We start from the raw sequence: 12,102 nt of genomic DNA on the forward strand, positions 1-12,102 counted from the left end.
TTGGGCCTCCCATGAGGACAACACATCTTGTTGGAAGTGCATGTCACAATGAGTAGCAATTTCTTGAGTCAGGAAGCAGAGAGGGAAACAGAGGATGGACAGGGTCCCATAATACCTTTTGGGGACATGTCCCCAGGGACCTAAGAACCTCTTAAAGGCCTACAGCACCTTCCAGTAATGCTACCCAGGGGACCAAGCTTTTATATAAAGACTTTTGGGCAACACTGAACATCCAAACTATAGCACACCCTGAAAACTATAAAATGTTGCTGAAAAAAAAAATAAAGAAGATTTAAATGCATGGAAAGATATCCCATGTTCATGGACAGAAGACTTAATATTGTTAGATAGCAGTACACCCCAAACCAATCTACATACATATGCAATGAATTCACTATCAAAATACCAGCTGCCTTGTCTTGCAGAAATTGACAGTCATCCTAAAACTTACATGGAACTGTAAAGGGGCACCTAATAGCCAAAACAACTTGAAAAAGAAGAAGAAGGTTGGTGCATGTGTATTTTCCAATTTCAAAACATACTACAAATCTTCAGTAATCAAGACAACGTGTTACTAGCATAAAGATATACATAGAAATCGGTAGAATAGAATTGAGAGTCCAGAAACAAACTTTACATTTATGGTCCGTTGACTTTTAAACAAAGTGCCAAGATCATTAACTGGGGAAAGAATAGTGCTGGAATGACTAGGTGTCCACATGAACTTGGACCCCTACTTCACATATGCACACACACTAACTCAAAATGGATCATAGGCCTGGATATAAGAGCTATAAAATATAAAATTCTAAGGAAAAATAGGAATATGTCTTCATCACTTTTCGCCACTTTGAGTCAGACAGTGATTTTTTTGATGCATGCCAAAACAAACGCAAAAAGAAAAAAATTGAACTACACAAAAATTCAAACTTCTGCATTACAAAAATTGTCTTCAAGAAAGTGAAAAGGCAAGTAACAAAAAGGAGAAATATCTGCAAGTCCTATATCTGATACAGGACTTGCATCCAGAATATATAAAGAATTCCTACAACTCAATGATGAAAACAGAAGTGAACAGTTTTGAAATGGCCAAGGATTTGAATAGATACTTCTCTTTGCAAATGGCCAATATGCGCATGAAAAGATGCATATCATAGGTCATTAGGAAATGCAAATCAAAACCACAGTGAGATACCGATTCACATCCAATAGGATGGTGACAATGGAAAAGACAGACCATAACCAGTGCTAATAAGAAGCAGGAGAAACTGGAACCCTCAGGCATTACTGGTGTGCATGTAAAATGGTGCAGCTTTGGAAAGCAGTGTAGCAGTTCCTCAGTATAAACATAGAGTCACCGGATGGCTTAGGAATTGCACTCCTATCTGTCTATTCAGGGGAAATAAAAACATACCCACATGAAAACTTGGACATGAACGTTCATAGCAGTTGTTTAGTCAACTTTTTCACTGCTGTGACTATAAGACCCAACCATCACACCTGTCGAGGAGGAAAAGTTTATTCTGGGGCTCATGGTTTCAGAGCTCTCAGTCCAAGGACAGCAGGCTCCATTCCTCGGGGCTCAAGGTGAGGCAGAACAGCATGGCAGCAGAATATGGCAGAGGGAAGCAGCTCACATGAAGATCAGAAAGTAGAAAGAGGGGTCTCCACTTGCCAGATACAAATATATACCCCTAAGTCATGCCCAATTCCCACCTCCTCCAGCCACACCCCACCACGTCAGTTACCACTCAGTTAACCAGGGGATTAATCACAGATTGGGTCCTCTGAACCTTCTTGAATTGTCTCACATGTGAGCTTTTGGGGGACACCTCACATCCGAACCATAACGGCAGTATTGTTCATAAGAGACAAAAAGAACCCAAGTGGCCACCAACCAATGAAAGGATAAACAAAAATGTGCCATATCCACAGAAGGAAAAAATCATCTGGCAATTTTTTAAAAAAATGAAACACAGACTCACGCTACAAAATGAACCAACCTTGAGAACATTATGCAAAGTGAGAGAAGCCAGTCACACTGGGAAAAAAAAAAAAAGACAACTCTACTAATTGTGTGATTTCTTGGGTATGGAACATCAAGGAAAGACAAATCCATGGAGACGGAAATTGGATTAGTGGTTGCCGGGGACTAGGGTACTGGAGGGAAATGAAGAATGGCTGATAAAGATATGAGGTTTCTCCTTGAAATGATGAAAATGTTTTTAAATTGCTTGTGGTGACATTCGCACAATTCTGTGAACCATTTAAAAGGTGAATTGTAAGCCATGTGAATTATATCACAATGAAGCTGTTTTTTAAAAAATGTGAAAGAAAGTGGATAAAACTTGAAAATATTATGCTAAAAGACACTGGTCACAAAGACCACATATTATATGAGTGTGTGTGTGTGTGTGTGTGTGTGTGTGTGTATAAAATGTCCAGAATAGGCAAATCCATAAAGAAAAAGTAAATTGATTAGTGGTTGCCAGTGAGAGAGAGGGTAGGAAGAAATCAGAAGCCACTGCTAATAGATCTGTGGTTTCTTTTACAGAGGGAAAAAAAAAAACATGCTAAAATATTAGGCTGCGGTGATTACTGCACAACCCATGAGTGCATTAAAAAAAAAATGTGTGCTTTAAGTTAGCAATTGTGTATGGTATGTGAATCTCATTAAAACTGTTTTTTTAAAGTGAATGGATCAGTATGTATCCACCTAGATAAATCTCAAGGCAACATGGGGTGGGGGTGGGGAGAAGGCAAGAGGAGAAAGAAAGCATACACTATACCACTATCCTATCATTTATGTGAAATTTTAAAAAAATAAATAGTATTATGTCTTTTTGAGAAAAATATATTCTTAGTAAGATAAAAGCTTGGAAAAGGTGTAACTCCAATGGCAGCATTTTCACTCTCCCTGTAAACAACCTTTTAAAATTTTTATGGCTCATCCTTCCATTGTTTGTGTTTAGTATATAAGGAATTAACATTAATATACTTAATTAATAATTAATATTATATTAATAATTTAATTAATATATTAATATTCATATCTGTTCTCAGATAAAAGGTAACATGCCATATATACTTGACTGTTTTTTTTTTAACTTAATATATTCCAGAGACCACTGCAGAAGCACGTGGAGAGAGGTCCTGGGAGGCTCTTTGATTGACCTCGCTGGGGTTTATGTCAGCGAGGAGGCTGGCCGGGGATGGATGACGACATGGAGACCCTCAAGGACGAGGAGGACGCCCTGTGGGAGAACGTGGAGTGCAACCGGCACATGCTGAGTCGCTACATCAACCCGGCCAAGCTCACCCCCTACCTGCGCCAGTGCAAGGTCATCGATGAGCAAGACGAAGATGAAGTGCTTAACGCGCCCATGCTGCCGTCCAAGATCAACCGGGCAGGTAAGGCAGGAGGAGGCTTGTAGGGAGGAGGCTGGGCCATCCCACGAGGCTGCCCCAGGACTTACCCTCCACTTAGCTGGGCCAAAGTGGGGTTCAAAAATCCTGACATCCAGAGGCCATTGCCCACTCCTGTCCCCTCCCAAAGCTGTCTGTGTATAGAACTCCAAGGATCTATGAACTTGGGGAAGGGTGGAATTACATCTTGATTTTATAAACTTCAACTGAAATTTAGCCTTGCCTTCAATTACGCATGACAGCAGGTGACCGCAGCAGCCATAGGTAACCTCTGACTCTGTCAAGAGTAAAAATTACAGGTATCTCTATGTCACATTACAGCTTTGCAGATGTTTTAAAATACCATTTGCACTCCTCTCTGTTGAAATTACAGTAGTTATTAGACCTGCCAAGAGATCTTGTTATTTAATGCATTAACAAAGAAATACGTCTATTACTAAATCTCAAATGTGTTTAATATTTGATACCTGGATTTTATTACAATTGGTTTCCTTTGTAACACAAGGTATTTAATTTGTTTAAAACTATTATTCTGGAAAGGGATCCTCAGCCTTTTCTAAAGTGCCTGGCAGGGGGTGGGTGGAGGGGGAAGGGGCATGGGAATTGACCATACTCGGGAAAGGTGGTGTGTTTCTGGAACTTGTTTTAGTTGTTTATATGTACACATATGCTTCTATACTCATCCTTGTGTATGGGCACTGCCAAGTCATGGTGTAAAATGTATTTCTTTCTGTGGATCACAGTTGAAGAAGCTTGGAAATCCCTGTCCCACAGCATGGCTGATAAGTGGCTCATATGCTGTGACTCTCCTCTGCATTCACAGCAGACATCCTTAATTAATCACAGCGTGCTTTCCCACTGAGCTTGGATATAACTTTGGAATCCTTCTCAACACAGTGCTCCAGGCAGCTTCCTCAAACCATCAGGATTCACACAAGATGAAATGTATTTATCATATCTGTCCTAGGGAAAAGATGGAGTTTTAGGGCCTAAATGGAAGAAATATCTGAAAATAAAACACTTAAGGATGGGACAGGAAGTATAAACAATAAGTAGAATGACTATGGTCTTAAGCCTTTTTTTTTTCCCATCACTACAACAAAATAACTGACACAAGACAACTTTATAAAGAAAAGAGGTTTATTTAGCTCGCAGTTTTAGAAGTCTGAGGGCAGAGCACTAGCATCAACTCGGCTCTGGGGAGGACCCTCTTGGCTACATTCTATAACAGCAGGAGTAAATAAGGAAGAGATCACAATGCCCAGCAGGAAATCAGAGAGAGACTGAGATCTCACAATCCTTTCCAAGAGCACACCCCCAAATGACCTAAGGACTGACCTCTGGGCCCCATTTCTTAAAGGTCTCCACCACCTAGTATCTCCACACCAAGGACCAAGCTCCCAGCACATGACCCTCTGGGGACAAACAACATCCAAACCACAGAAATTAGATGGAAACTGGAAGTTGCTAGCAGATTACATCTAGGATAAAGATGTTTCCAGACTGTGTGTGATAATCCCGAAGAAGAACAGGGAGCAGTGCCTCTTTCCTATGACTTCTCCAAAAGCTTCCCACCCACCAAGTTGTTTTCCTGCTCTGAATCCCAGAGAAGCCTGCATGATTCCCTATACTTCTACCTTCCTTCAATCAGAAAAGCTGGTACCCATATGGTTCATTTTAGTGCTGGTCCATTGGGGAGTTCTGCGGGTTTCATGTGGCTGCAATTCCCTTCATCCCAGTTCTAGCAATTTTTAGAGAAAGAAAAGGGGGCACTCACTGTATCCCTGCTGAGGGCCTGGCCCTTTATAGACATTATATGGATTCCATGATACAACCCAGGAGTGACCAAACCTGGTGAGCGTCTTCTTAGAGCTTATTGAGGAATATAAGTCCAGGATAAGACTGGCCATGGAGACTTGTGTCCAGTCAGACATGTATTCTTCTTCTCACGGGATGATCTGGACTTTCCTCTAGGCCGACTGTTGGACATTCTACACACCAAAGGGCAAAGAGGCTATGTGGTCTTCTTGGAGAGCCTGGAGTTTTACTACCCAGAACTGTACAAGCTGGTGACGGGGAAGGAGCCCACCCGGAGGTTCTCCACCATCGTGGGTAAGCAACTTGGCCATCGGGAATACCCGGACTCTAAGAAAGGGTGTGTGTGTGTGTGTGTGTGTGTGTGTGTGTGTGTGTGTGTCCCACAGCAGGGCAGTTTTAAAGCTGTAAGTCTGTGATATATGGGATTTGGGGCTATCCATCACACAGTCTGCCTGGGAATGAAAGGTAGATGACAGGGACAGACTGAAGCAGGGGCCAAGAGAAGTGAGCATTGGCAGAGCCTCCCCATGCATGGTATGGGAGCAGGTCAGAAGTCCACTCTGCCTTCGAGATCTTTTCCTTGTCTTCTCTGCTCCCTTTCCAATGTCCCAGGGTCCTTGGGCATCTCATCTTCTTCATGTTCCTTCCTAAGCACTTAAAAAAAATTATTTTTAGTTGTAGCTGGACACAATACCTTTATTTTATTTTATTTTTGTATGTGGTGCTGAGGATCAAACCCAGCGCCTTGCACGTGCTAGGCTAGTGCTCTACCTCTGAGCCACAACCTCAGCCCCCCTGCCTAAACATTTTTTAAATCAGTCTTCTCCCTGTCTCAGACCCTTCAGCCCCATCAACCCCCTTCATCCATTCTCGGTCTGCTCCAATGCTCTCTCCAGTCTCATGCCACCCTCCCCTGCCTAAAATCCTCCAGTGGTTTTCCACTGTTTCTCTGTAAAGACTCAGGTCTTTAATGGGACTCACAGGACCCTAACACTCTAGTCCCTGCTGAGACTCCCAGGCTCATTTTTCTGCCCCTCCCTCCCTCTCCTCTTTCCTCCTCTTCCTCCTCCTCCTCCCCTCGCCTGTCCTCTTCTCCTCTTCTCTTCTCTCTCTCTGGGCTCAGCCACTTTTTTATGGACTGGGGATTGAACTCAGAGTCACTCAACCACCGAGCCCCACCCCCAGCCCTATTTTGTATTTTATTTAGAAACAAGGTCTCACTGAGTGACTTAGTGCCTCACTTTTGCTGAGGCTGGCTTTGAACTCGCAGTCCTCCTGCCTCAGCCTCCCCATCTGCTGGGATTAGAGGTGTGCACCACCACGCCCAGCTAGGCTCAGCCACTTTGGTCTTCCTTTAGCTCCTGAAACATGCCAAGACCCTTCTCTCCTCCCCATGTGTTGTTCCACCTTCCTAGAATATCTTTCCCTCCTGAACATTTCATCTTAACCATCAGGGACCTTCCACCCCCTCTAGCTACCAGCCTGGATCAGGTCTGTCATTATAAAGTCTCAGGGCCGCCTGTGTCTTGACTCTAGTGACACCTGTGTGTGATCATTTGACTGTTTTGCTCACCCTGAGTCCCCAATGCCTAATGGGCAGTAAGAGCCAATAAGATGTTGGTGAGTGAATGAGTGAGCGAATGTCACCTGCCCCGTGGGGAACCTCTTCCGTGCCCTGCCGGGTCCTCGGGCCTGACTGGGTGCCCCTGTGCGCAGTGGAGGAGGGCCACGAGGGCCTCACGCACTTCTTGATGAACGAGGTCATCAAGCTGCAGCAGCAGATGAAGGCCAAAGACCTCCAGCGCTGCGAGCTGCTGGCCAAGGCGCGGCAGCTGGAGGACGAGAAGAAGCAGCTGACGCTGACCCGGGTGGAGCTGCTGACCTTCCAGGAGCGGTACTATAAGATGAAGGAAGAGCGGGACGGCTACAACGAGGAGCTGGTCAAGGTCAAGGACGACAACTACACCTTGGCCATGCGCTACGCCCAGCTCAGCGAAGAGAAAAACATGGCCGTGATGCGAAGCCGGGACCTCCAACTCGAGGTAGGGGCTTGGAGGGCTCCTCCCAGGCTGAGCCAAGGGGAAGCGGGGCCTCAGGACCCCAGTAGGCACATGCCGACGCGCATGCGCATGCACACATACCCACAAGCCCCCAGAGCTTTATGCCCAGGTGGGAGACAGGGAACCAAGGGGCCAGTGGTTCCAGGTTCCCAGATCCACCGTGCACATGCGTAGGCGCACCCACTGATGCCTCGGGCTCAGCCAACTAAAGCCTCTGTGTGCAAATTAAGACTTGTGCGTAAAGACGCAGTAGAGCTTAGTACTGACCTTGACCTTCACTGTGCATGCTCTGCACATGTGCAGAAATGTGCACACAGGCTCCACGCCCCTAAGGTAAAAAGAAAGAAAGAAAAGAAATGGGAAACTAGGGTTTCAGTGGCAAGAGGAGAAACGAGACCCAGTCCCCAGATTATGATGCTTAGAGAAATTAGTAAGGAAATGAGCGTAGCCCCTGCTCCTAGGGAATGAACTTCTCAAAGCTAGGACTCTTTGTCCATCACGCTTGTATCCACAAAGTTCAGCGTGGTTCTTGGCATAGTGGGAAAATCCGTGCATGTACCTGTGAACGACCCACCAGCCACATGATTGACGTGAAGTTTGTCTCCTAAATGCAGAAAGAGAAAGGAATTTGCTTCATTCATTTCTTCTATTTATTGAGCGCCGTGGTGCATCTGCTCTATTCCAGAAATATAAATCTCAAGACTAAGGTCCTCCTGTCATGGAACGTACATTATAATCAGAAAACAAATACATAAATAGTTTGAGTGCTATGGAGAAGACAGAATGAGGATAGAGAGTGGTGGAGCTGTTTTATCTAGGGTGGTCAGGAAAGGTCTCTGAGCAGGGGACACCCAAGAAAGGGAGGAACCTGGAAAGTCAGAGGAAATGCAAATGCAAAGGTCCCAATTTGAAGTAGAGAAGAAGCTTGGCAGTTTTGTTTTGTTTTGGTTTGGTTTGGGGGTTTTTTTTGGTGGTGGTGGTGGTGGTGGTGTTATTTGTTTGTTTTGGGTGACATCAGGGAGCCAGCAGGGCAGGGCAGCCAGATGAGCAAATGGTATAACAAAAAGAAGCTGGGAGAGGTGGCCAGGGTCCAGATCATAGGAGCATAGTAAGAAATTTGGAATTTATTCCATCTGTGATGGGAAGCCACTGAAGGATTGAGAGCTGAGGAGTAACAGCTGATTTATGTCTTAGAAGGATCGCTCCGGCTTCTGGGTGGAAAATAGACCTCAGAATATTTATTAAGCACCTGCCATGTGTAAGGCACTGTGCTAAGCACTGTGGGGGACATGGGGATAAATAACCTGAGCTCTGCCTGGGTCACTTACAATTTAGTGAGGCAGACAGATCAGTAAACAATCCTCAAGAATTCAGGGAAGTTGAGTCCATAGCAATAGGGCATTGAAGTTAAGAGTGTGAACTGTGAAGTCCTATGGGTTTGAGTTCAAATTCTGGCTTCTGGCTCCCCCACTTCCTTGGCTATTGGCCTCAGTTTTTATTTATAAGTGGTGATAAAGAAGATAAAACCTGAGCTGGGGTTGTGGCTCAATGGTAGAGTGCTTGCCTAGCATGTGTGAGGCACCTGGTTCGATTCTCAGCACTGCATATAAATCAGTAAGATAAAGATCCATTGACAACTAAAAAATATTTTAAAAGAAGAAGAAGATAAAATCTGTGCCCTGGGATTATTGAGGTGTTGCACCCTATGTTTTTGGCAGAGTAAGCCCTGTACTTTGGGACTGGGGATCTGCCCCAGCCTAGGATGCTTCAGTTAATCTTCAAAGACACTGAAGGGGAAGGGGAATTTTGTTGCATGACCAGGAGGAGAGGTTTCTGTGCTGTTTTCCGCAGGGCCGGGGGAAGCTAACCTGAAGCAAGTGAACTTAGAAAGTTTCCCTCTTAGAACTTCCTGCTGTATAATGTTTCCTTGAAGACATATTAATGAGAAAGTGTGTGTAGCATTGAAAGAACACCCAGTGAGCTGAGTCCCTAGGTCGTCTCTCTGCCGCAGGCTGCTTCCCTGTGTGCCCCTTTCTCCCGTGTCTCAGGCCACACTGTGCAGTAGCACCCCTTTCCTTGCTAAAGCCATACCCTCTCTACCTGCCAGATTTCTTGAGGCTGTTCTCCCTACAAGCCTAGATTTGAAAAATGACACCTGCTCCTCTGGCGTCTCCCTTCCTTGCAGCCCTTGAGTGCAGTGCGAGGTCCCTTAGCTTGAGGAAGCAGAGAAGCTTAGTCACAAAGGTTCAAGATACCTGCTGAGCCCAGTTCCTGGTGCTAAACTCTTGAGGGTGATGCTCGGCATGGCTGCAGTCATGCTTTTCAGAGGCAGCTGCTGCTTCTCCAGGAGGCCACTCTTCCTGACACTAAATCCAGGCAGGTCCTTCAGGCCAGAGGTCCCGAAGACTTAGACTCCCCTGAGTTTCAAGCTGCTTTTTGTTTCCTTGTCTTTAGCAATAGTGCAGTGTGTTCAAATAAAGTCTAGTGTGGATTCCAAGAGGACAGAATCATCCATGAGCAGAGCTGCTCTGAGGACTGAAGTCAGGGTGGTGGCCAGATCTCTGGCTTCTCAGCCATCTTTTGCCTCCCTCCAATCACCCTGTGGTTCTCCAGGGGAAGCCCTGAGTTCCAAGGACCTGTTTGAAACCCATCATAAAAGGCCACTGAAATCAGTAGCAAATACTAGGGCGACACCCGATTGGGTATCCTAATCTGGAACCGGTTCTATCCTACAAATTTCTCTGAGAGAATTTTCTAAGGGACGGATAGCTCTTTAGAAGTATTCTAATGTGGCATCTATACACAATGGAATTTTACTCAGCAATAAAAGAGAGTAAAATCATGGCCATTTGCAGGTAAATGGATGGTGTTGGAGAATATAATTCTAAGTGAAGTTAGCCAATTCCAAAAAAACACATGCTGAATGTTGTCTCTGATATAAGGAGGCTGACTCATAGTGGGGTAGGGAGGGAGAGCATGGGAGGAACAGACGAACTCTAGATAGGGCAGAGGGGTGGGAGGGAAAGGGAGGGGGCAGGGGATTAGCAAGGGTCCTGTAATGTGATAGACATCATTATCCAAAGTACATGGATGAAGACACGAATTAGTGTCAACATACTTTATATACAACTAGAGACATGAAAAATTGTGCTGTAATAAGAATTATAATGCATTCCACTATCATTTGTTGTTTTTTTAAATCAATTAAAAAAAATTCCAGATACAAAAAAAAAAAATTAACTCATCGGGAACTCTTCATCAACAAGGAGATGATGATATGGTTTCCTGCAGAAAGTTTCTGTGAGCCTTTCCCCACCTCCAGCTGGAAGGAGGAGGAGGGGGCAGAACCAAGCTGGTGCTGGAAGCCCAGTGGGATCTGGAAAAGCGTTGCCTCTTCTGTTTCTTGCCAACGGCCTTCTCCCCTCACCCTCTTGGGTGTTTCAGATCGATCAACTCAAGCACCGATTGAATAAGATGGAGGAGGAATGTAAGCTGGAGAGAAATCAGTCACTGAAACTGAAGAATGACATTGAGAATCGGCCCAAGAAGGAGCAGGTCCTGGAATTGGAGCGGGAGAATGAGATGCTCAAGACCAAGATCCAGGAGCTGCAGTCCATCATCCAGGTGAGGGCATGCCTACCTGGGTGTGCGTCCAGAGCCTTGGCTTGCTGACGGCACATGACCTGTGCCATCCCCAGGCACCACACTCTCCTCCTCTGTGGGGTGAGAGTGACCAAGCCACCCCCCATCAGAGATGTCCCATTATGAGAGATCATACTTACAAACACATTTCCTTCCTGGAAGCACTCTGTGAAAGCCATATGGAAATCAGTGTCCTGGTGCTGAGGGAAGAGCATGTCAAAAAACCTCCCTGCTCTTAAAAAGATTCCAAAAACCTCAACCATGCACCTCCTGTCTTGGTCATCCCAGAATCCTGTCTGGACAGAAGGGGGGACATCACTGAGGAATCATATTCCAAAGTGCATCTGCAGAGAAGGAAAAAAAATGCATCCCCCCCTGCTCTCTCCAGGGTGATCCCCCAGGACTACCACCAGGGGCTTAGGGCTCTGTTTCCGAGCAGAGGCTGAGCCCGGTTTATCAGAGCAGAGTTGATATTTCCAGGGTGGTGTCTGGAAGGCAGAGTGGCCTCCCTTTGTTGCCAGCTCTGAAGTGTTCTGAGGAGCAGCCAGAGTCAGCTTGGCTCTGATAAGAGCTGGGAGAACAATAGGCTCAGTGTATTCCTAAGAAGAAGTGGGTCTTACACTTCTTTCCAGGTGATAAACTTCTTTAAGTGATAAGCTGCTTAAAGACCCCAAGAGAAATCTCTGGCTGCCTCTGCTTTCCTGCAGAAACAGAACCTTCTGTTCTCTCAGCATCTGTGGCTGAGTCTGTCGTCCCCGCCTTCCGTGTCCACCTTGTTCCTCGCCCCTAACCCCCGACACCATCAAACCCCTGCTACCTGTCCGCTCAGGCCGGCAAACGCAGCCTGCCAGACTCAGACAAGGCCATCCTGGACATCCTGGAGCACGACCGGAAAGAGGCACTGGAGGACCGGCAGGAGCTCGTCAACAAAATCTACAACTTGCAGGAGGAGGTCCGCCAGGCAGAGGAGCTTCGAGACAAGGTGGGAGCCAAGGCCACGGCAGCATCCCCTCCTTACCAGGGTGCACCAGTGAGTGCTACCTGGAGCCCCACGTTTCTTTCCAGGGACTGGATCTGCCCCTGGTATAAAGTTCCTCTGCTCCCTTGGAGTCTTTTATGAGTTTTAAGTATGAGCTTAGCTTAGCACCTGTCTTCC

General features: G+C 45.8%; 1 protein-coding gene across 4 annotated transcripts in view; it reads left to right on the plus strand.

The window, feature by feature from the left end:
* The window catches only part of Card11 (caspase recruitment domain family member 11), a 110,847-nt gene that overhangs the window by 75,919 nt on the left and 22,826 nt on the right, over window positions 1–12,102 (plus strand). For all 4 annotated transcript variants that reach the window (XR_013426815.1, XM_040277497.2, XM_005340836.5 and 1 more), the window contains exons 4-8: window positions 3,123–3,411; window positions 5,401–5,538; window positions 6,961–7,286; window positions 10,749–10,928; window positions 11,776–11,928. Coding sequence is in view for 3 of the 4 variants with exons in the window: in XM_040277497.2 (XP_040133431.2) it covers window positions 3,213–3,411; window positions 5,401–5,538; window positions 6,961–7,286; window positions 10,749–10,928; window positions 11,776–11,928 (996 nt within the window). In the remaining variant the exon portion in view is untranslated. The remainder of the gene's footprint in view (window positions 1–3,122; window positions 3,412–5,400; window positions 5,539–6,960; window positions 7,287–10,748; window positions 10,929–11,775; window positions 11,929–12,102) is intronic.

This window comes from Ictidomys tridecemlineatus, chromosome 10 (genome assembly GCF_052094955.1).
Source record: "Ictidomys tridecemlineatus isolate mIctTri1 chromosome 10, mIctTri1.hap1, whole genome shotgun sequence".
Lineage (NCBI taxonomy): Eukaryota > Metazoa > Chordata > Mammalia > Rodentia > Sciuridae > Ictidomys > Ictidomys tridecemlineatus.